This window comes from Corvus kubaryi, unplaced genomic scaffold, assembly GCF_017639235.1.
Source record: "Corvus kubaryi isolate FWS band 111438036 unplaced genomic scaffold, C.kubaryi_AGA036_p1.0 37398, whole genome shotgun sequence".
Taxonomy (NCBI): domain Eukaryota; kingdom Metazoa; phylum Chordata; class Aves; order Passeriformes; family Corvidae; genus Corvus; species Corvus kubaryi.
The window spans coordinates 16,194,771-16,219,838 of NW_024581137.1; the positions used below are offsets into that span (position 1 = coordinate 16,194,771).

The 25,068-nt window shown below is 39.7% G+C and overlaps 1 protein-coding gene across 2 annotated transcripts; it reads left to right on the plus strand.

Annotated features, from left to right (window-relative positions):
- The first annotated feature begins 6 nt into the window (after positions 1-6).
- PIK3R4 (phosphoinositide-3-kinase regulatory subunit 4) lies at positions 7-21,854 on the plus strand. Of its 2 annotated transcripts, XM_042044108.1 has the most exons (19): positions 7-795; positions 2,039-2,172; positions 2,342-2,924; positions 4,286-4,420; positions 6,336-6,557; positions 7,766-7,939; positions 9,128-9,273; positions 10,403-10,606; positions 11,401-11,602; positions 13,172-13,371; positions 14,311-14,521; positions 14,840-15,005; positions 15,455-15,619; positions 16,697-16,908; positions 17,193-17,324; positions 18,552-18,652; positions 19,639-19,727; positions 20,187-20,295; positions 21,240-21,854. In XM_042044108.1, the coding sequence occupies exons 1-19, from the start codon at positions 66-68 to the stop codon at positions 21,408-21,410; spliced, it is 4,086 nt and encodes a 1,361-aa protein (XP_041900042.1). In that variant the 5' UTR covers positions 7-65; the 3' UTR covers positions 21,411-21,854. The 2 variants fall into 2 exon arrangements, with proteins under 2 accessions (XP_041900042.1, XP_041900043.1); XM_042044109.1 differs by lacking the exons at positions 17,193-17,324; positions 18,552-18,652; positions 19,639-19,727; positions 20,187-20,295; positions 21,240-21,854 and adding an exon at positions 17,020-17,169.
- The last annotated feature ends 3,214 nt before the right edge of the window (positions 21,855-25,068 follow it).

Here is a 25,068-nt window from a genome sequence, read left to right on the forward strand (position 1 = left end):
TGTTTGTCCGCAGGCAGACGCGCGAGAGCCCCGGCGCGGTGCCTGCGGCCGGAGGAGGTGCCGCCATGGGGAACCAGCTGGCTGGTATCGCTCCCTCGCAGATACTATCGGTGGACAGCTACTTCTCGGACATCCACGACTTCGAGTATGACAAGAGCCTGGGCAGCACCCGCTTCTTCAAGGTGGCCCGAGCCAAGCACCGGGAGGGGCTGGTGGTCGTGAAGGTGTTTGCCATTCAGGATCCGACCTTACCCCTGACGAGCTACAAGCAGGAGCTGGAGGAGCTGAAGATAAGGTTACACTCGGCACAGAACTGCCTCCCCTTCCAGAAAGCCACCCTGTCCGAGAAGGCCGCCATGCTTTTCAGACAGTACGTACGGGACAACCTTTATGACCGAATTAGTACCAGGCCATTCCTGAACAACATTGAGAAAAGGTGGATTGCTTTCCAGATCCTCACTGCAGTGGACCAAGCGCACAAATCTGGAGTCCGCCACGGGGATATTAAAACAGAGAACATCATGGTGACCAGCTGGAACTGGGTTCTTCTAACTGACTTTGCCAGTTTTAAACCAACTTACCTTCCTGAAGACAATCCTGCTGACTTCAACTATTTCTTTGACACATCACGGAGGAGAACGTGTTACATCGCTCCTGAGCGCTTTGTTGATGGCAGCATGTTTGCCACAGAGCTGGAAAATATGCGGGACCCTTCAACTCCTTTGGTAGACTTGGCAAATAGCAATCAGCGAACAAGAGGGGAGTTAAAACGTGCAATGGATATCTTTTCTGCAGGTACTTGGAACTATCAGGAGAGACCTGTGTGTTGTTTCTGACTAATGCAGTGCAGAAGAGTTTGGGTCCCTTTTTCGGGTCTTTTTTTTTTTTTTTACATCAGGCTTGGAGATCAGCATGTTAAAAAACTTGCTTATTTTAAGCAAAGACCCAAACCTTTTTCATTCACAGAAAAATACTGACACAACACAGTAGGCTACATAATTTGTGTATATCACTATTGTCTGAGGAGGGAAATCACAAACTATTCTGTTATGGTTCAACTATGCTCTAGGAAAGAGGTGGTTCTGGAAGGCACAGACCATCATCTTTTTATGACAGAAGCATGTGCCTCATGGGGCCTGAGAGGAGGAACCAGTCAGTGGTCCAGTTCTGGGGGGACTGAGACAGCTTTCAGGGTGATTTGGCAATATTGGCTCTAGAAGCCCATTCTCATTTCCTTTTCCCCACAGGCAGGAGGTGGGAGCATAGTCCCACTTGCAAATACTTGTTAGAGTTCGACTGTGGGAGACTGCCTTGAGTCTTGGCTTATCTTGGGCAGTTTGAAAACCACGAGTTTAGCCCTTGTTTTTTGGGGTTTTTTTCTCCCTTAAAGAGAGTGAAAATATGAATCTAAAGGAAATGAGTACTTCATTTTACAAGTTGCTCTTATGGCCAAACTTTCAAGACACTCCACTAATAAAGCAGACTAGTGGGAGCAAACTGCAGGAGTGGGTTCTTTGAAGAGGTACTTTGTGTTGTGTACACAACACAGGGGTCTGTGTTTGGCAGTCATGTGTGAGTGAATATATGCTGTCTCCTGGCATCAGCTGTGGGAGCAGAAGTTATTTCTTTACCTTCTGTAAAAGGGTTGCTTAATTTTGACCTACTGCCCGATCCATGCTGACTTACCACACTCTTCTTCCACATGACAGTGATGTGGGCTCCTTTTCTAGTGATGGATTTTCCAGCTGGCAGGTGGCTGAAGTCACTGCCTCATGTTTCCTAATTGCAAACTCCTCTGCTGTTGACATGCTTGAAATATATTACTTGGGACATATTTCAGGCATCAAGTATAAAAGCCATGTTTTGGAGCTTGAGATGTTATCTCCTTTCTGCAAATTAATTTGGCAACTTGTTTGCCTTATTTTTAATCAAGCAATGAGTTGTTTAGGGTTTATTCTTGTCTGCATATAGAAAACAAAGTTAAAACATCTGTTTATAATCCTCTGACATCTTTTTTTCTTCTTTTTTTGTTTCCCAGGTTGTGTAATAGCAGAGCTTTTCACAGAAGGTGTACCCTTGTTTGATTTATCCCAGCTTTTGGCTTACAGAAATGGCCTCTTTTCCCCCGATCAAGTCCTAAACAAAATTGAAGACCGCAGTATCAGAGAACTGGTAAGGATGGACTACAGAATTAGAACCATCTGCATGTTCTGTTTGTAGTTCACCTGCTTCTGTGACAGATTGCTTATTGGTTAGGTTTGGGTTTTGATGTTTTTGTATTACAAATGTCTAAACCTTTAATCTTTCTCTCCTGCTCCCTCCTACTTCTGCCTTTCTCAAGGTCACTCAGATGATCCATCGAGAGCCAGATAAACGTTTAGCAGCCGAAGATTATTTGAAACAGCAACGTAACAATGCATTTCCCGAAATATTTTACACTTTCCTTCAGCCTTACATGGCCCAGTTTGCCAAGGAAACATTTGTGTCAGCAGATGAGCGTATATTGGTCATACGTAAAGATCTGGACAACATCATTCACAATCTCTGTGGGCACGATCGCACAGAGAAGGCCGAGGGAGAGACAAAAGAGAATGGGCTGGTTATTCTAGTGTCTGTGATAACATCCTGTTTACAGACTCTCAAATACTGTGATTCAAAACTGGCTGCTTTGGAGCTGATTCTTCATTTAGCACCAAGATTAAGTGTAGAGATTCTTCTGGATCGTATTACTCCTTATCTGTTACATTTCAGCAACGACTCTGTGCCCAGGGTGAGGGCAGAATCTGTGAGGACACTAACTAAAGTTCTTGCTCTCGTCAAAGAGGTGCCACGCAATGATATTAACATTTACCCAGAATACATTCTGCCAGGCATTGCACACCTGGCCCAGGATGAAGCCACCATCGTCAGACTTGCATATGCTGGTAAGAGGACATCCAGTCAAAACTCCAAATCTTGAGCTTTTCTGTATTCTCTTAACTGTTTCTGTCAGTAAAACTCACCAGAAGTCTCAGAAATGACTGCAGCTAATGGCACCTGTACTCACATTGCATTAGCTCTGATTGTTTACCTAAAATGGCCTGGTGGAACTGAATAAATACAAAACTAACTTAAAGCATCAATGTGTTGCTGGGCTGCAGAGTTGTTTTCCCACAAAATGAAATTTGAAATGCAGTGGCTGAAATTAGATTATTTGCTGTGTAATAAACTGGCTTACACTGTAACAGATGTTTTCTTCAGATGTTATTCAGATATATGAGTTCTGCACAGTTCAGGAAGAAGCTTTGTAGTCATGCCCATGTTTGGTATTTACTATGTACCCTTACTTTCTGTGACTAGCACATTTTCAGGTGTGTTGTTTTAGTTTGGGGATTTTTTTAGTTGTAAATGTGGTTTTCAGTTGAAAATGCCTCAGGTGATGTTTTTGTTTACTAAGTAAACTGATAAAACTTGTATTGAATACTTTGTATACTTAATGAATAGAACCAATTGCTTGTGGTCACCGTGATCAATTTAAATTTCAAATACATAGATGTATTTAAAGGTAGTCTAGCTGAGGTAACCCCTCTTGCTATGGTACACTTTTGGAAGTGGTTGGACTTGTGACTTAAGAGAATTTAGTCTGGGCTGTGGACAGGCTCCATTGGCATGTTGCTGTTGTTTTGGATGACACTCAGAACGGCTGCTTAAGTGGGACTTGTGCCTTGATGTCATTGTTCCTGTGCCAGCAGTGGCCTGACCCATATAATGCAGCCTGAGTTGCTTCAGCAGCTTCCAAATGGTGCAGAACGGTGCCAGATCGTCTGGATAGATACCCTGACGGATGTTCTAAAAATGGATTCCAGCGTAACAAGTTGTTATTCCCTAGGATACTTATCCAGGTCTGGTGGTTTGTTGTTACTTTGCTGCACTCTACTATGTGGCAATGTTAGGTAATTCAGGCTATTTGGCCTTTACATTCTATCAAGTTATTTAGTCGCTAAACTGAGATTAAGTGGCATTTAGGGCCAGTTTTAGAAGTGTTAAATTAGTCTTTGTTACACCTAATATCATTAGGATTTTTCCACTTGTTTACATGACAAAAGAACTGTGTAATTTGATGTATTGGTAGCTTTGCTGGGAGTCAACAGAAGCGGGTTGACCAGAGCATGCTGTGTAGTTTCAGTCCTGTTTGCCCATCATGACTGGTGTTGTCAATGGCTATAATCTCTCTTCAGGGGGATCATCAGACTGATGTAAATTGGGAAAGTAGAACAATTCTTAACCAAAGTGTTTTCCATTGCAGAAAACATAGCATTGTTGGCAGAAACAGCTCTGAGATTTCTGGAGTTAGTACAGCTGAAAAATCTGAATATGGAAAATGAACCAAATGGTGAAGAAATGGATGAAACATCTCACCCTAGTGATAACTATGACACAGGTAATGTCACTTTTTGCCTGCTTATAATAGCAAATCATGGGCCAAAGCTCCCAGCTAGCACTGATCTTTCTCATCTCTCAAATCTTAGCCTTCCTATTAAATGGGAAGAATGTTTTGCCTTGACCAGTATCTAAGTGTGTGTGTTACAGCTTCATGCAGAGACAGACACCTCTGCTCTTAATGTTGTGAGAGACAAAAAAGTATAAAAATGAGCATATTCTTGTTCTCCAATGGTCCTCAAGGTATTTGACTGTGATGCTGACTGCCTGGTTGCATGTCCAGCTTCACTTCCAGCTTGTCTTGTAAACAAGTCAGCTGCAAAAACACTCCTGTGTTCCAAATACTGCTTCTGTTGGTGTGGGAAGCACTGTTAGTTTTGGAAAACCTGTCAAATTCTAGCATAGTCATAGTGCTGTATTTTTTAGTCATTCTTCGTTTTCTGTCCCTACACCTCACAATTCTTGTCTTTTTGCCTGGCCAAACTAAATGGCTGGATTCCATTTGGCAGGAACATTACTGTAACTTTGTATTATAACTAACGCAGAGAATGAGTTAAAATCCTAAGGATGGGTTTTCCTTTCCTTTCCCTTCAGAAAGACATATAGTAATAAGTGACCTGTGTGTCATCTCCAGTGCCTTTTAGTGTTGCATAAATTCCCAGAAGAACGCTGGGCAAGTCTTCTAAACTGGGAAGAGTTTGTGGTTAAAAACTGTCGTTTCTCTTCTGGGCTAAGTAGATCCATCTGTGACTAATCAGAGCTGGTAAACATCCTGCACATATTCCATTTGGGGAAAAGACAATTGTCTCTTAACTAGTTGCAGGATGATACTTCAAAATAAAACAGCAATGAACCTACTAAAATGAAATATAAAAGATCCTCTTCAAGTTCCTTCACATAAGCCATGGGGTGCTTAGAATTGCTGAGGAGTGAGAGAGGAAGCTCCATAGTATGGGCTCTATTTCCAGGAAATGCTGTCCCCTATCCCTTGAGATAGCTTGGAGATGAAGGAAGTAACACAAGGAAGAAAGAAACTTGAGTAGTTCTGTTATTTTCACCCTTTCAGAAACCAAGCATGAGAAATTTGAACCCAGGAGGCAGATTTTTCATGTGACTGATAGACAGGGTCATGATAGAAAGCAAATTAGCTGGACTTCTGACTGCAGGCAAATGATAATCACCCCTCAAACCTGGTGCAGCAGTAGCTGAAATTTTTGTGTTACTTGTTTGAGATCCTGTCTGGTACAGTTTTCAATAATAGCCAGTGCATTAACAATCTGTTATTTCCATTTAGCAGAAATATTTTTTTAATTGTGTCATGGAGTAGATGCCACAGGCAAGGCCATCAAATTTTTCATCGGTATTGTTAGGGTAACGGCAGAAATTTAATGAAACGGGAAGCACTCACTTTTTCAAATGTTCTTATATTCCGCTCTGTATGCTTAAGGAAGTGAATCTATCTGCCTAACTAAAAACATACTCTTGATCTGTTGTCAGTTCACAAATTTTGAAACTCATAGTCAAACATATCAAACCAAAATTGCCTCAGAGCATTTTGCTTACTGTGGTAACGTTGCTGCTGACTCATTCTGATGCTTCTTCACATTTGCATATCACCTGTATGTATAAAATGAGCAGAATCATCTTAGTGGAAGTTGCAACAAGTTTAGAATAAATTGATCTGGGTAAAAATGTCTCACATTTCTCTACTCTTTGTCTTTGTCACTGCCTCATTCTTAGCCTGAAGTCTTTGGTAAGCCCTTGTTGGAACTGTTGAGGTTCTGTTGCATTGCCCATCTTACTGAGTCTGGTGTTCTTCAGGATGACCTGTCACTCTAACTCCTTTAGCAGCAGGTGGCACACATGCACATGCTGTTTCTCATCAGCCAAAATGTTCATCCTGTTGCCCCTTGCAGAGTTGCAAGCCTTGCATGAAATGGTTCAGCAGAAAGTTGTGACTTTGCTAAGTGACCCAGAGAATATTGTGAAACAAACACTGATGGAAAATGGAATAACACGTCTGTGTGTGTTCTTTGGACGTCAAAAAGCCAATGATGTTCTTCTGTCTCATATGATCACTTTCTTAAATGACAAGAATGACTGGCATCTTCGAGGAGCTTTCTTTGACAGCATTGTTGGTAAGTATTTGGTTTCAGCTAAATAGAGTAGAAAGAAAATAACATAAATAAATTAACAGTTTCCAGGATATGAAAAAATAAGTCATATAAAAGTCATTTTTAATAAAGATTTCTAGAATTTATAAGAAAAGACTTTTTTTGAATTATTGGGTGGAAATGTTTTTTTAGGGAATGAAGATGAAACAATGTAGATACAAATATTTAATACATATGAGGCTGAGGCATTTAAGTCTAGGGTAGGTTAACATTAAAAAATTGGAATTTAAATCCTTTTTTTTGTCTTTGAATCTCTGCTACAGCCACTAGCTTGAAAAGCTAAATTATGGCAAGTGAATACTAGGATTTCTGCAAGCTCTATCGTAGATGCATCACTTCACATGTGTACATGGTCCCATTAACTTCAGTAAATCTGTTCATATGATGAAAACTATGCATTAGCATATGCTAAACATATAACTGGAAAAGTTTTTTTAGTGCCTTAAAACCTCATCTAAAGATTCCCGTCACTTCAGAAAACTTCATAGCAGTTAAAAAAATATTTTACCAGTAATGACATCAGCTGTTGAGTATATCTAATGCTTCATGTGTGTTGGAAATGATTCCACATGACTGTTGCTGACAGTCAGTGCTCAGGATTTGTGGGTCAAGAAAACTTTCCCAACTGCCAAGAGGTGATGTTGATAACTTATCAGAAATTGTTTAGAAGGAGCAATGGAGAAGCCAAAGCACAGGTCAGAGTGTCCTGGCTTCTTGCAAAAGACATAGAGAGAGATGTGAAGCAATTAAAAGTGAAGACATGTAACCTGTATTTTTAACTCCTCTCCTAGTATCTGTTCAAAACATCCACAGAAGAATTAAGATAAAGTTCTACGATTATATTTTTACTTTATTTCAAGCTTTTGCACATCTTTAAAACTGATCTCTCTAACTGGTGTTTAAGTAAGTGCAGGCACTGCTGCCTGTAGCTGGGAGCAGATGCCCTTCTGTAACAGTGGCACTGAGGGGATTTCTCTCTTCTTCCTCCCTTCCTTTTAGCAAAAGGTTGCAAAGTCCAGCTTTAAGACCTGAACAAGTATATTAATTATTACCCTATTAGATTAGATATGATAGTTATTTTATGTTTGCTCTCAATTCTGATGGGAAGACATAGTGTTTTCTGGTGTTTATCAATTTGCTTTGGATTCTTATGTGTTCTTTTTATGTTTCAGGTGTTGCTGCTTATGTTGGCTGGCAAAGCTCATCAATACTCAAACCTCTGCTTCAGCAAGGTCTCAGTGATGCTGAAGAATTTGTCATTTATAAAGCCCTCAATGCTCTTACTTGTATGTGCCAGCTGGGGCTCTTGCAAAAGCCCCATATTTATGAGTTTGCTTGTGATATTGGTAAGTTGGAATACTGGAGAATACCCTGTTTTCTTAGTAAAGAAATCTCAGTGCTACATAAAGCTACACTGTCAGTTTAGCTGTCCAGAATGCAAATGTGCAGTGCTGTTTTAGAATCTAAACAAAATTGTGGTAAGGAACTACTGCTAGTTGAACCATGTTAGTGCTCAGGAATCTAAAATAATTGTTTTGGTGGAACAAATCGGAAGTATCTTCTCGGATTAGTCCAAAAACTTTCTGCTTTAAGAGCTTTCCTTGTTCTACATGACAACCTCCTATAAAGAAAAAATCCTGGTTGCTTCTGGTAGTCCATCAGGCACATAACTTGCAAATGCTTACAGATTAGCATATGAAGATGAGAGAATTCAGACAATCATGATCCTTTCTTACTCTTAACACCATAAAAACCCATTAACTCAATACACTCTTGGCTGCAGAGTTGGTCTCTCCTTCCTTATCAGGCTTATCCATTTAATTTAGATGTGCCCAAGATTTACCAGCTATTTATGGAAAAAAACATACCAAATGATCTTTTGAGATGTAGTCTGCTTCTTCTTAGTGTTACAGTTTTTCAAATGCACTCAGAGTTTGGGGCAGATGATCTGTGATTATGTCTCATGACTAGATACAATGGCTTGACAACAACTTCTTAAAGCCCACAAAGTTAGAGGGACTTCTGAGTCTCATAATCTTAGAATATAAGTAGACTCTTCAGAGTCTATACTATACTATACTATACTGTACTATACTATACTATACTATACTCTTCAGAATATAATAAGACTCTTCAAGGAAGAGAGGGAAAGCAGGAAGGAATAAAGTATTCACTTAAAAAGAAAAAAAACCCCACCAGTATTAGGATTCACTGTAATTGTCAGAATGTGGTTGATATTTGTTTTTGGATTTGTCTCCATTGCAAATCTGTAGTTGACAATTAGGGATTGAAATGAATAAATAGGGAAAATATGCTTTGTGGCCAGAGCAAGGAAACTGAGCAGCATGAGCACAGTGAAATCCATGAAATAATTTCCTTTGTATGAATGTTTTCACCTTGGTGCTGTGGAGGAGGGAAGGCTCAGTTTGGGAGTAATTCTATCAGAAGCAAATTACATCACAGGCTGCCATATGCAGGATGATCTCCTCTCTGCTATATGAATGATGTATTTTAACAGCCTATTTTTCTTTCAGCACCGTTCCTGTGTCACCCTAATCTTTGGATATGTTATGGTGCAGTTGGATTTATCACTGTGGTAGCACAGTATTTGAATATTGCTGATGTCTACTGCAAGCTAATGCCATACCTCCATCCTTTTATCACACAACCAATAATCCAGGTAATACTTCAAATAGTATTAATGGGAATATATCTTGACTAGCCATGATTCTTAAGTTTGTCTTGGCCATGGTCCTGGCTATAAGAATATTAGATTACTTTTTCTTCAGTTAAGATTACAGGCAATTACAGATTTTTGGTCTCTGCTGGCAGATTGATAGAATGGCCATTGTTTTCCATGTTTTAAAGACTGTTGTCTCAAATTTGTTGCAAAATGCAAAACATTTTACAAAGCCCAAAATCAACAGGTATGTTTTTGATTCAAGCCTCTTCTGTCTTGTTTATAGTCAAACTCCAGCAATATTGTGCTAGTTTATAGGAGTCTGAAAGGCATGAAAAGCTGGCTGTGAAACAAGTGGGTTTTTGTTCTGTGCTTTCTTCTACAAGACCAGTCAGTTAGGTAGTGATCGCTGTGCTTGTGATATCACCAGCACTGCTCCTGTGTTTCAGTGTTTTGCCAAGGGTCAGGGCACAATGCTCAGCATGAATCAATGAAGCCATTTCATATCAGTGCATGTCCAGGAATGACCTGCCTGATGCTGGTAATATGATCATATAGGCATCTTGGCATACAACTTCAGGACCTGTAGACTGCACCTCTCAGGTGTTTAAATAGATAAGAAATAGTTGCAGTACTTACATTGAGGAATGCATCCTGTGTTTAACGTTTTGTTGTAAACCTTGCAGATGGGAACTTCACTGTAATAACATTTTTCCTTGTTCTATAATAACATTTTTCCTTGTTTACATGTTCTTTGTGCTGTGTTTTAGGCATTGATTGATAAATCTGTCTTACTCACTTCATGTTTCATTTTAGTATATAAATCTTTTCTGCTTCATTTTAGTATATAAATCTTTTCTTCGCTATACAACACTATATTTAGCAGGCAAGTACTGGGTAACATTAAGTTGGATTGTAATGAAGTCCTTACTCTCATTTTGAAGTTGTTTCTCATGTGGACAGCAAGCTATGAGAAGCACTTTATAGGAAAGAGGGAAAGAGAATGGAGAAAGTCTGATATGACCAACACAGATCTTATTTTCAAGAAAGGAGACCAGTTGAATCTAGATGGTTTGTACAATTTATGTGGATGTCATCATGTTGACTGCTCTGTTGTTTTGAATTGCAGGTAGACAAAGAAATAGTCCTGTTAAGTGTACTTAAGGAGCCTGTCAGTCGTTCCATATTTGATTATGTCTTAAGATCAAAGGATATCACAAGCCTCTTCCGACACCTTCACTTGCGTCAAAAGAAGAGAAGTGGAGCTCTCTCTGAGTGCCCGCCCCCAGAGGACCCTGCCATTGCACAGCTGTTGAAGAAGCTTCTTTCACAAGTAATTGCATTTTATTTGTACTTTAAAAGTCAGGCTTGAGACAATTGAGCTCTGTACACCTCCACAAACCCTGACCTTGCAGCTGCTGCTGTGAGGGACTCCCAGTCTGAGGTTCTGATCCTCCAAGCCATTAACTTCACTGATTTCAGTATATGCTTGTGGGACAAGTTGTTCAGAACTTAAAGATTTTTAGAAGATCTGCCACATATAGAGAAATACAAATACAACCCAAGTCTTTAAAAAATGTCTGTAAGTCTCAAAGTTCTGATGCATCTGTGATGCGGCAGCATTACAGAGCATTGCTGTGCATTGTGCTGCATAAAGGAGTATGTATTGGTCAAAGTGCTAGACATGTGGTGCCAAAAGCAAATGGAGCTGGAAAGTCTTGAGGCTTATGTGTGAAGAGGGAAACATAAAGAATCACCCACCCAAGGTGAGAACTGGGAAGAAAAAGGACTGTGCCTGCGTAGGTTTTTTTCCCCTATGGCTTGTGGGCTGTAAGCATGGTCTAGGTGGCAGCTAAGCAGATTGTACCAGATAGTGATCCAGCATTAAATTCTATTCTGCCCTTTCACTATTCCTAGCCCCATTCCTTAGGAGGGAAAATACTCTTACACTGCAGCAGCTTGCCTTATGTTTTGTATGAGTAATGGGCCGATGCTTTGAATTCTGAGGATGTGCTCTCTCCTACCACTTCTGAGCCAGTCATTAATTTTATTGCTTCTTAAATCTTCATGCCTTGATGCATGTTATTGTTAAAAGTGAGTAATATTACCTTTTCTTTTACTCTGTAGGGGATGACTGAGGAGGAAGAAGACAAACTGTTAGCACTGAAGGACTTTATGTTAAAATCTAATAAAGCTAAAGCCAATATTGTGGATCAGAGCCACCTGCATGACAGCAGTCAGAAAGGGGTGATTGACTTGTCAGCTCTGGGAATAACTGGAAGACAAGTGGATCTTGTTAAAACAAAGCAGGAGTCTGATGACAAACGTGGTTAGTATATTTTGTGATCTATATAGATGAAGTATAGCCTTTCTTTCAGGGTGTTTTCAGTAAATCAGCCTACATAACTATCACCATCCTCACTAAGTTTGCAATAGGAAAATTACTGCTTCTGTTTGAAATGTGAGGTGGTGGAATGTTCTCTGATCATTGAAAGATGGGGATTATTTTTTCCCCTGAGAATACTTTAAATTATTTTGACTGCCTGTGCAGTTGTTCAGCTGGTTGTGACAAATAGGACTCTAGTGACTCATGGCAACAGTGTAAATGTTGAAGGATACAATTCTCTCTCTTTTTCCTTTCAGCAAGTGCTAAGCTCTTTAACTGTGAAAATCCTGGGTGTTTTCTTGAGGTAGCCTGAGAAAAAAACTGAAAGTTTCCTCTGGCAACAGAGTTGCCAGCTGTTGCTCACCTAAGTACACGCTTTTTGGCCCTAGGGTTCTTCGTCGTTTCATCCATTCCCATTTTTACCTTTTTGCTCGCTCCTCTTTCAGCTCAAAAAACCTCTTTCATTTCCTTGTTCAGATTTGAAAACCACCTGCTGCTAACTATTCCAGTTCTCTGCATCCTCAAAATTCTTCTTTACCAGACAGTTTGAGCTTCCTCTTTACTCTCTTAAGCTTGTAGTTTCCTCCTCTATTACATCACTGGTAGGTTCTGTGTTTTTACATATAAAAATACAGAAATATCTGTAAAGCCGATAGCTATTGCCATCTTATTTCCAGAGTTAGGCTGATTTGCATATAATTTTAAAAGAAAGTACAGAACTATAGGATTTTACATTTTTTTGCATATCCTTGAATCAGGAGCCAACATGATTTAAAACTTGGTGTATATGAAGTCTATATTTGAACTAATTTGTTTCACTCAAAGCTGTTACCCTCAAAGTCTTCATGCCTTTAACTTTTCTTCACTTTGTCCAAATTTAATTTGCCCCATGTTTTTATTTTTCTGTCTATATTTTACAGTTCTAAGTGACTCTAAAGGAATGCTGAAAATAAATAAATTTCCTATTTAAAGCGGTAACATACTTAAATCTACAGGTGATGTCGCAATTGTGATGGAAAACTGATTGTATTTGACACTAGCAATGATTTGCATACTGTGCTGTTACAAATTTATTCTTGATATCCCTGCTCATTGCAGCGTGGTTGGACTAAATGACCTTTGCAGGCCCCTTCCAACCCAAACCCTCCATGCTTCTATAAGAAAAATTTGTTATATGGTGGAGCCTAATCCTGCAGTCCTCTAGATGTAAGCTTTCCCTCTAGTGAAATGATTTATTGCATGAGTCAACTGTAGGATTAAGAAGATGTGAACACATGTGGCAGGTGCTTTGTTTTGTTTCCCTCATAAATGCTTGTCAGCTGACCTCCACAACATAGCAGTAGGGTTTTCTCTGTACATAAATAACAGTCCGGCATGTAAACATTAGACTTCCATGTAGTCTCAAAGTAATGACAATCCCGAGTGAATGTTGTCATGATAATGTTGGGCGGGTTGTTTTTTTTTTTTCTTCTCCTCCCACCTTCTCCCTCCCTCCCTCCAAACTACTTATAGCTAGAAAGCATGTAAAGCAAGATTCAAATGTAAATGAAGAATGGAAAAGCATGTTTGGGTCCCTGGAACCAACAAACATCTCCCAGCCAATATCCAAAGGACATGGGCAAACTACAGATCCTGAAGCCATCCAAGCTGGGAAACCACTTCGTTCAGAGTCCTCAGCTGGCATTTGTGCCACTTTGTCATCCTCTCCTCAGGTATACCTGAAAAATACTATGTTCTCATTTTAAACTGCAATGATTCAATTGTTTTAAAGTCAAGTGGGACTATAGGGATGTGGTGTTCTTGTTTTGTTTGGAGGTTATTTGACACTGGCCATGCTATTGCCTGATGTCTTCAGCAAATTTGCTGACTTTCAAGTTCTTATTTTTAAAATAGGAGCTGAGAGAGGTTTGAAGTAAGTTTAGTCTCTTGAACAGAAGAGCTTCATTAATAAATAGATGCTTTGCACAAAGAGATGGGGCTTTGTGGATTAGACAATTATTATGTAAACTTTTCTGGCAGGAAAGACGTTTCCTCAAGTTGCACGCCCTGATACATGTTGTGAGGAAGAGATATCATGATTTTAACTTGGAAATTACAGCTGCATTTAGACATCCTGTACCTGCAGTACTTAGTACTGGCTAGAGAAGAATGGGCTGCGGGTGTCTGTTGACACTGAACACTTTTCTGTTTGGGTTCTAGTTGGAGATTAACTTCTGCTAGCTTTAAATGAGTGTGACTGCTCTGAACTCTGAGGGAAACACTTCACACTTTGGTTTTTAAAGCCCAGTATAAACAAATTTGAGAGCTAACCTTTAATTCTCTTAGTCTTGAGAGCAATAACTGCCTCTGTAATATTCACGTTAAGAGATGTGCACAGCACATTACAGTTTCTTTAGATAAAATACAGAACAGAGTAGGTAAGCAGGGTAGAATAAGAGAATTGTTAATCTTTTATATAAGTAATAATTTTCACTATTTTTAATTGTCTTCATGCAAGCATGATTTTTTTTAATGCTAATTCATTGCTAATTGATTCAATAAAAAAGATTTTTCCATTTTTATTCACTGTGTGTGACCCAGAAATCTTACAAGGGGGATTTATCTGTGTGTAAAATGTAAGGCATATATTTTTAAGGGCTGATTTCTTACAGGCATCTGATGGAGCAGTTGTCCAGCCCAGGAAACCAACCCTGCAGGCCCTGAGCAGCACAGCATCCCCATCTGCACACCAGCTGCGCATCACTACCTGCAAAACTGAGCTGCAGCAGCTGATCCAGCAGAAGAGAGAGCAGTGTAATGCAGAGAGACTTGCCAAACAGATGATGGAGAATGCTGAGTGGGAGAGCAAGCCCCCACCTCCAGGTAGATCACAGGCCACTGAGGTTATTAGATAAAAAATTATATATATAGAGAGAGATGAGAGAGAGTGCAAAGGATGAGGAAAAGAGGAAATTCTTAGTTTAGGAAATGTGTTTACTGTGCAGAACAGCTATGACCTATTGTCTAATTTAGAATTGAGCAAGTAGGCTTTTGTCTTTAATATTTAAAATGCCTTAACACTGTTTTTAGTGCTGTCTGTGCTTTGCAGCTGTAATGACTGTATCCTGCTATAGCTGTTAGTGGATGGATCTAGGGGGACTTGCATGTTCCTAATTAGGTTATGGTTTTTTTTCCCTGTAGGATGGCGTCCCAAAGGGTTGTTGGTAGCTCACCTTCACGAACACAAGTCTGCGGTGAATCGCATTCGAGTCTCTGATGAACACTCCATTTTTGCCACTTGCTCAAATGATGGCACTGTGAAGGTCTGGAACAGCCAAAAAATGGAAGGAAAAACCACTACAACCAGGTACTTTAAAAACCCATGGTGTTTGGGGCTGCACTTTTAGAGTGAAAAATAAAGTAGAGCAGGGAGCAAAATATTAATTACTTGTGGATGTGCTGGAAATATCAATAAGGAGATATATTGGTGTTCCTCTTGGCTTGCATCTATAATACTAGATGCTGTTTCAATTAGTTAATAAAAGAAAAAATGCAAAGGGACTGCTCTGTAGCAATAATAATTACAGGCCTTTTGATTTCATTTCTGTACATATATAAATGTATTCTGGTGTTGTTGTTTAAAGTCAACACTGGCTTTTTTGCTTTCTCATTTTGGAACAGCTAGAAAATGTTATTTTCAGAGCTCTCTCAAGAGCCATTGGTTTTAAGTAGGTGTTTGAGAAGTAATTTTTTTTTAAGTACCATCAAAAATAATCTCTTTTTTTCTCTCCCCCTATTTCTCTCTGTCCTGTTTAGATCAATTTTGACATACTCTCGGATTGGAGGACATGTAAAGACACTTACTTTTTGCCAAGGCTCGCATTACTTGGCTATAGCTTCAGATAATGGTGCCATCCAGCTTCTTGGTATTGAAGCCTCAAAGCTCCCTAAATCTCCTAAAATTCATCCGATACAAAGCAGGTATGCCTTTAAAGCAGTTAAATCTTACCACACACAGAGCTCAAGCTGTTAGTATATTCCTCAGATAGATCCTTTAATTTGCTCTAGGCTTCTTGCTGGCTGAGCCCAGACTGTACTGGAAGGCTGTAATCCATGTTCTTATCCTGCTTCATAAAGAAGGGTTGAAAGGCAACTGTGCAGAGCTGACAATTCTTAGCTCTAGGATATTTGTACCTCCTATGTCACTGAAGGCATTATGAACTTGAAACAGCCCTTCTGAGTAGTTCTCAATTGTTTTATTTATGTACTGGGATTTGTTAGTTCCTTTGTTATAACCTTAATACTTACGAAGTAATTTTGAAGGTTCTTTTGCAGGTCATTAGATAAATGTTTACAGTTGTACAGCATGTGATTTGGCCTCAGACCTGCAGTTTTTCCTCTCAGGCTCTTAATGTGATAAGGTGGTAGAGATAGGGGTAATGAGATACTATTTAGGGGAGTCCTTGGGCTTGGTTTAGCTCTTTCTTACCTCCTTATGAGCAGTGTTTGAATATTTGGCACTGATGCTACAGCTTAATCTTCCAGTTTGAGTGAGAGATATGTCCAGGCCTCAGAAAGAACTCACAGTACTGCTGGTGGGGTCTCACAAGTGTGGAGCAGAGAGGGAGAATCACCTCCCACAACCTGCTGCCCACAGTTTTGATTCGTTTGTTGCGGGTGACTTTTTTGGCTGTGAGCACACATTGCTGGATCATGCTGAGCTCCTCCTCAGCCAACATCCCCAAACTTTTTTGCTCAGGGCTGGTCTCAGTGTATTCTCCACCCAGCCTGTATTTGTGCTTGGGATTGCCCTGACCCAGAGCACAGAGCTGTGTTTATGTTTGCAAAGAGCTGCTGACAGCCTTGCAGGTCCTATCAGCAGAGAGATTTGAGAGAGCATAAGCATCCATTGTACTAAAATCAGAAAGTTGTTTCTGGCAGATGCCTTGAGAAGTGACACAAAGAGAAAAAAGCTGCTCAGCATAAGCTATGGGAAGGAGTCTTAAACTTGGAGGGAGTCATACGTGTGTCTAAATTAAGTTTATTCTTTTAACCCAGGTCATTAGATCTGAAGGATGATGGCTGTGTGGTAGATATGCATCACTTCAATTCAGGAGCCCAGTCAGTACTGGCTTATGGGACAGTTAATGGATCTCTGGTTGGATGGGATTTGCGATCTAGCAGCAATGCTTGGACACTGAAACACGATTTGAAGTTAGGCCTCATAACTTCATTTGCTGTGGACATACACCAATGCTGGCTGTGTATTGGTAAGCCTGTATTTCTTGTTAGTTTCACTCTCTCTTCCCTACCCCCTCTTCCTTATGGTTTTCTCTTACAGTAACTACAGCTCAAGCTTTTTCTTGATCTGATTTTACTAGCATATGCTTTTCTCAAACAAGAGGAGAGAAATACCTTCTCACCTATTTTTGGGAAGCACTCTGCCTGCTAAGTACTTGAGGCTGAAGGCCATCTCACTAGGAACAGCGCACAAAGATAAGGACAAAAACTCATATATTTATCCCTCTGACTAAGGAGAGCTTTTTCTCGCCAGGAACAAGCAATGGTACCATGGCGTGCTGGGACATGAGGTTTCAGTTACCTATCTCCAGCCACTCTCATCCTTCCAAGGCCCGAATCAGACGCCTGCTCATGCATCCTGTCTATCAGTCCTGGGTAATTGCAGGTAAAAGATGTCTTAAATTTACCTCACAACTGTCAGAGGTTGTGATTAAAGCAGCTTTTCTTTCAGCTTCTGCTTCAAGCCCTGGTGGGGAGTTGAAAAGAAAAACAGTAGGGTTTAGCCTACTAAATTGTCAGAATGACAGACAATTCTCGTCTTCTGAGCATCACAACTCTCATGAGTGGCCCTCCCTGTGTGCTGTCTACCCCATCCCTTTTTAAGGACAAAATGTTGTAAAAGATAAAACTCAAACTCATGACATGTATTAAGTTGATGGGAAATCTGCCACCACCTTCTATAGAGCAAAGACTGAAGGTTTCCCATTCCAGTTCCCCCTTCAATCTAAGCCAGCTGTGTCATGGGTTAGAACTTCTGGAAATCTCCAAGATTCCTCATCTGATGTGCTCACAGCTGCTTCATCCTCACTGCATGTGGCACTGTCATAGACTTTTATATTTTTGTGTCAGGAACACATTCTGAAATGGACAAGTAGCTTAAACTAATCCTACAAAAACAAAATGTATTAAGTTGCTGTAAAATAAGAGTAATTTGAGTTTCATATTTTACTTTCTTCTTAGGCTTCACTTCCTATTTTGAGTTCTTAACCACCCTGGGAGATAAAACAAATTTCTTGAAAAAACATGCAAATAAAGCAAGCTTCACCATGCTTTCTAGTTTTTTTCCTTCCAGCTAAAGGCTAAATGAGTGACAAAGTTCATAATTTTGGATTATTATTAAAAAGTCCTTGCCTGCTAGGTTGCTGCCAGGCTTGTAAACAATCCCTTGAACTGAATTCTTTATCTGTCCACATGAGTGTGGAACTTCATTTTAGCTACTAAACTCTGTCACTTTGGATTGTTTTCTTACCTGCATAGAAGTATTCTCCGAAGTCCCTGATGACTATGCTGAACAAACCATCAATCCTTCTCAAAGAAGGCTGAGAAGTTATCTAGGGAGGAAAGTGAGGGTTTTATAAATTTTTTTTAAAGGGTTGGGGATTAAATCAGGTTCCCTTTAAACCCTTTGATCTTTAATCAGGCACTTTTAATTATAGTGAAGCTGCTTTCAAGCAGTAAAACCAAAGTACTAAAGCAAGACTGGCACAAATGCTGCAGGGAGCAAACGGAGAGTGTCTCTATGTCATACCCTCTATGTGATGTCACTAGAGCAAATAGCAAGAGCCACACAACCTGTTTTGTACTTTTTGCATTGGCTTTATCTTTCCTGTAGCTGTTCAAGGCAATAATGAAGTCTCCATGTGGGATATGGAAACTGGTGATCGACGCTTCACTCTGTGGGCCAGCAGTGCACCACCTCTTTCAGAACTGCAGGTCTGGTCTCTTTCTTTTCCAGTTTCTGTTGTGTAGCCAGAGTTAGAACAACCTTAGACTCCATGCTGTGCATCAGTACAGAACTTGCCCTGGCATTCATTTTGGCACTATATTTGTTTTACTTGTCAGAATTAAATCCCCTTTGTAAAACATCAGTGTAACCTGAATCCTCATTGGTACCTTCCACTGTCTATGGAATGTACTTGTAACCCTCACTTGTTATACCCACTCATGTTCTTAGAAAACCAGTGAGCTGTCAAGCCTGTAAAGATTATGAGAAAGCCAAAATTCATGGTGTGGCATCTTGTACTTATTTTTACTTGCTGTTCCTGGGACTATGCATACTTCTGTAAGCATCTGCTCTGTTACACATTCTTTCTGTAATATAATGCCACTACTACACTTAACTGCTAGTTGAAAGCATGAAGTGGCTCTTCTTCAAGGAGTTAAGTGGGGAAGGAGCAATCTGTAATATCGTTCACAAATACATAGACAAAAATAACTACAGCTGCTTCCATAAACGTTGTAAATGCATATCTGGAATCTACTTAAATTTGTACATGCTACAAAGATTGCAGGTTGAGTTCATTTTAGTGCTGCCCTTTTCACACAGGGAGCTCTGTGATCTAAGTGTTCTATATCTGTACCTTAATGCCTTCATAGCCTAAAAATTTAAGTGTCCAGGTGCTTTTCAGTAGGATTTGCCTGCCTGATTCTTTTAAGAATGATTTCTCATCATTGAGAATGTAATTTCCAAGATTCAAAAAGAAACCATTACGGAGGGTTAACTGTTGCATTGCTCTGTAAAGTGTAAGGGAGCAATTTACATTGATATATTAAGATGTGGCCCATTAAAGTGACTTGGCATTTGCCAGAAAGATTTGGTAATTGGGTGGATGAATGTGGCAAGGAATACATTCCCTTTCTGAAGCATGATGACAGCTATTGGTGATAAGTTATTTTTATATATCCCTTTTCCCTGCTAGCCTTCTCCTCACAGCATCCATGGAATATACTGTAGTCCAGCTTCTGGTAATCCCATATTACTGACAGCAGGCTCGGACATGAAAATAAGGTAACGAAACTAAACAACTTCCCTGTTTGTCACCCTCCCCTCCACCCCTGCTAAATTTTGTACTAAATTTTGCCAAGCATTGCTTAAGTAATCTCTAAGAAGCCAAAACAATAATACTGAACATGTGTTCATTAGTAAACATCACTGAGCTGAGGAACTTGTTCTCAGCAAAAATGCTGCAGAACTTGGTGCTTGTGTGAAACACAATGTGGACTCTGAAACACAATGTGTATCCTTCTGTAAAATTCTTAACGGGCTGCATGACAAAAACTGAAATATAGCTCATGTGTGAGCTTGATATGAGTGTAGATTTCTCTGCAGCACTCCCTTCCACTAAGTGTAGAAAGCAGATAGCATTTGTGCCCACTCTTTCATCATAAGAGCATGACCACTTCTAAGCAGCTATTTTAAGCTGATAAAATAGAACATCTCACCTTGATTTTGTTTCTTCATGTTTAGGTTTTGGGATCTAGCCTACCCTGAGAGATCATATGTTGTTGCTGGAAGTTCTAATTGCCCGTCTGTTTCCTACTACAGGAAGATAATTGAGGGCACAGAGGTGGTTCAGGTATTTTGCTTTGTTTGATAGACACCTATTCTGCTTGCCTTTTGGATGACCCTACCCTATGGATTATATTAATTGCATGATGTCTTTAATTATAACTCCCTCACTTTTACTTTTTGTGGATGGTGTCAGCATTGCATTTTCAGGCAGCTTGGAAGAAGTTACTTTACAAGAAAAACATAATCTGTTTTTGACAGGGTTGGACTCACCAAGCACTACTTGCATGCAGAAGCCAGAGTCATATGTTTCTTTTGGGATATTGAAATTTAGTTTTCTAGCACTTCTGGTTTTGATCAGTGTTTGAAATGTCTTTTGAGTGTAGAATCTTAGCAAGGCAATGTGAGATGTACTGGCACCAGGAAAATACAGTAGCTAAATGCTGCAGTTTTTGTTACATCTTTCAGAGAGACTTTTGGAACTGGCAGTGTTGCTAGTTGTTAAATAGCACAATGTATTGTTTCAGTTTGACAAATACTTCAAAGGTGACTAAAAAAAGTCAGTAGGGGTCTACCCAGTGTACTGGTTTTTTAGTGCTTCTTCTCAAACTTCTGAATTACATTCATGCTATTGAACCAGTTTTTATAAAAACTTTGGGGAACCAAGATGTATCTGTTTGTATAACTTTTTCCCCCTACTGGAATATCAAATCTTAGTGTCATTGAAATAAATATGAGAAAAAACCCCATTGTTTACCTAATCGAAGAGCTATAATGTCAGTTCAGATTAAGACTTAGGTTGTGTTTGATGAAAAGAAATGAACCAAGGAGTAATCCTGATAGAACTGTCAAAGGGTGTGAGGTTGTATGGTTGGGCATTTTCATTTGATTGGTTTTTTGTTTGAAGAGGTTTTGTGGTCTTCTTACACTGATAACCTAATATGGGCGACAGTTACTCTTGCAAATGCTCACTCTTCTGTAAATAGTATTTCTCACTTTGTTTTTATACAGGAAATTCAGAACAAACAAAAGCTGGGGCCCACTGATGAGACCCCTCGGAAGGGTCCAGAGTCTCTCCCAGTTGGACATCATGATATTATCACAGATATCGCAACTTTCCAGACCACACAAGGGTTTATAGTAACTGCGTCAAGGGATGGGATTGTTAAAGTGTGGAAATAAAAGTTGTATTAATATATGGTATGTAAATATTTGTAATAAAGAAATAGTGTTATAATGAAGTTTTCAAGGACTGTTTCCACTTAATGGAATGGAATGGACTTTAAAAACTATAGAAGTGATGATAAAATCAGTTACCTGTATCCTACCACCCTGTTGGCACTTCCTAATCACTTCTTATATTAAAGCTTTTTCATATCCATTGCATTTCCTTGAGATACCAAGGAATCTATGAAGAAATCACTTAGCCTGGTTTTGACTGCATTGTTCTTCAAGAATCTTTCAGGAAATTATTTAAGGACATCCCAAATGACACATTCTAAATGTGCACCAAGCAAAGAGCTGGTGTCTAGCTGCTCCTATGTTGAATCTGAGAAATTAAATAAGAACCAGTGCACTAATGTCCCTGTACATTCTAATAACTATAATAAAGTCCACTTGAGCTTCCCTGTTTGGTGCTTGGGTTTCTTTACATCCATGGTTCCTCTGCAGTGATTCCGCAGTCTCAGCTGCCAGAGCCATTGGGCTGTTCCTTGTCATTTGAGATCAGCTTAGCCTTGTGTCAATCCTCAACTGTGTTTTGCATCCAGCTTGCATTAAACTTGAGTCTAAGGCTAACCTCACCACCAGGACGATGTTCTCTGTCATTCAGTACGGATATCAAATATAGACAAAATATGGCTTTCAGCAGGAAGTACTTTTTGTCATGGAATGTTCATGTGAGAGGAAGTCCTGAATGTCTGACAGGGGCAGTAAATGTTCTCACCACTCTCCCACCACTCTCTCTGATCCAGTTTTTCAGATACCCAAATCCTTTTCAAACTTAACTAACATTCCCCACCTGCATTTTCAGACTCTACTTTTCCTGCTAAAACAAGGTGATTGACCCCGTCTGCATGGATGGACTCAGAAGGCCACTGACAACAAACAGCACTAATTTGATAGGTGTTTGGGTGTAGCTGGAGAAAAATGGAAGCCTACTTCTCTACAGAGTTTCTGATGGAAGCAGGGAATGCTCTTAACTTGTGAACTGGGTTCTTTGAAGAGACAACACATGAAATAATGACTTGTTTAAAAAGTCTCAGAATTCAGTGGAAAAAGACTCTGCCTACTTTTCATTAGAGAGTGCATTACTTGGATAATTTAGTGTAGTAGGTAGACATTGCCCGAAGTGTAACAAGTTCAGAAGAGGAAGTGAGCTCAAGAACAGTGTGACATTTCTTTGCAGACCTTGTAATTTCTGCTCACTGTTATGCTGGAAAAAGTCTTTTCTTTGCTTTGTATAGAGGAGTTGGTGCTGTCCCTTTATGTTGTATGAATTCGGGAATAAGGAAGGTTTTCTCAGTCCACTTGTATCGCAGAGTAGCAAGGAAGAGTAAGTCAAGCTTGTTCTGCTGCTGTATCCATTGGGTGTGCAGCTCTGAACAGGTCCTTATACACATGGTGAAGGGAACCACCTCTTTGGCTGCATTGCTTGGTTAATGGTTTTGTCCATTGACAAAATAGTTTGATGAAAGAAGCAGATCAGGTTTCATCCACCGACACCATATGAAGCTTACAAGACATTTTAAGTAGTATGAAACACAGGACTCTTGAATGGTGGGTAGAGTATTAAAAAGAATTTGCAATATAACCTTATCTCCACAATGTTAAAATGATTTCTAGTGATCATTTAAAAGGTCATAAACCAGGAAAAGCAATGAACCATCATAACCAGTAAACTATGTCTGAGTGAGGCTTTTGCACATATATAGTAATGTTGTGGAGGAAAAAAATAAGGATGTCAATTTTTACAAGAAATCTCGTTGGGCTTCAGTGGGACCACTTGTAGGGAAATGAGATTTGCCCCAGCCTTAAGAAATGTCAGTATTTTCAAGCAGCACAGCAGTTACAGTTTCAGTAGCTCCTCTATCTGGTGTTATAATACACCTTTGTTGACTTTTGATTCTTTTTACTCTTGGTGTTTATAGACAGTTCAGAAGCATTTTGCTTAAGAGATGGCAGTATGTTAATAATATCTAGATCAAATATGAAGGGGGTTTTTAATATATTTTAGGTGAGCGTAGACATTGTTGATTTGAATGCCTGATGTAATTGAATTTATGTAAGTGAGCTGCTAGAACCACAGAATCAATTAGGTTGGAAAATATCTCAGATCATCAAGTCCAACCTTTGACCAGTCACCACTTTGTCAACAAGACCATGGCACTGAGTGCCATGTCCAATCTTTTCTTGAACACCTCCAGGGAAGTGACTCTACCACTTCTCTGGGCAGCCCATTCCAATGTCTAATCACTCTTTCTGTGAAGAAATTCCCTGCTATGTCCAGCCTCAACCTCGTCTGGTGCAGCTAGAAACTATGTCCTAGAGCTGCCAGAGCTGGTAGCAGCTTGGAACAGTTCAGTTGTTCTAGAGAAAACAGTTTCTGCATGTCTTCGTAGAAAAATACTATGTCTTCTGCTCAGTTTCAACCTTATTTGGTGATCTTTGTGAATCATACGTTTGGGGGATTATTGTATACAATTTTTTACCTAACAAATTCTGATCCAAACCCCACAATATGCACCCATTTAATCTTAAGGTGAATTCCATGTTTACCCAGTCACATCTAGGAGGAATATATTCCCCAAAGTTTATAAATTTTAACTTAAAATACAGCATTCTCACCTGATATTAGACAGCCTTTCACAGGAGCTTACACTGATACCATAGATACATGGATACCAAATGGAATAGAAAGCAGTAGCAAGGTGGAATTACTCCATGGGTGCATAGCTCAAGGTTGAAAGAGAAACAAATGTAGTAAAAGTCAGAAATACACTCACCTGGTGACGAGCCATGAATCCCTTCAGGACTCAGCACAGCCAGCAATTCAAGGGAGTAATCCAAATTATGAGGGAGTCAGAGGACACAGGAGTTTATACAACCCTGTAAGAAAAGGCAGGACGATTAAAGGCATGACTTGCAAAAATACACTTACAAATGTCCAATTTGCAGTACTTCAGGATTGCAGTATTTAATATTATATTTGTGTTGGGATCTGGCTGAAATACACAGCTCTTTCTTCTGTTAGGACCCTGCATCATTCACTTGAAAAAGTTCCTGTCAGTGTCCTCACTGCATTGCCAATATTATGTCCACTTGAGGATCTCTGGTAGTTCGGGGTTTTTATGACCTTTGAGGTGTTTATTGCTGTTGCAGGACTCTGAGAAGCAGACCAGGCTGTAGACAGCCAAGGTGTAGGCGACAACAATGACTGGTTCCTACAGGGAGGTTGTTGTATCTGAGTTCGGTGACATTGCCTACTAGAATTATAATTTCTTTCATTATTTTAAATATTTGAGGTGTAGCTTCTGAGTGAAAGTCCAGGGAAAACAGTGCCAATCTGTGGGAGGCACAGGACATGCTGGCATACCTAAACCAAGAGCAAAGTGTCACAGACCACAAGGATTAATAGAAGTAGGTGTTTTTCTCTCATGTCTAATACCATTTTGACCCACAGACCCACAAAAAACTGCACCAAGACTGATCACATGGAAAAAAGTTGCTGGGTCACAGTCCAGGAAGACAGTAAGGTCTTCTCTGGTGTTGCCTGTAGTCCCAAACTTTTAAAATCAGATTATTTAAACTCAGGAGCACCTTTTAGATCAGGGTTAGGAAC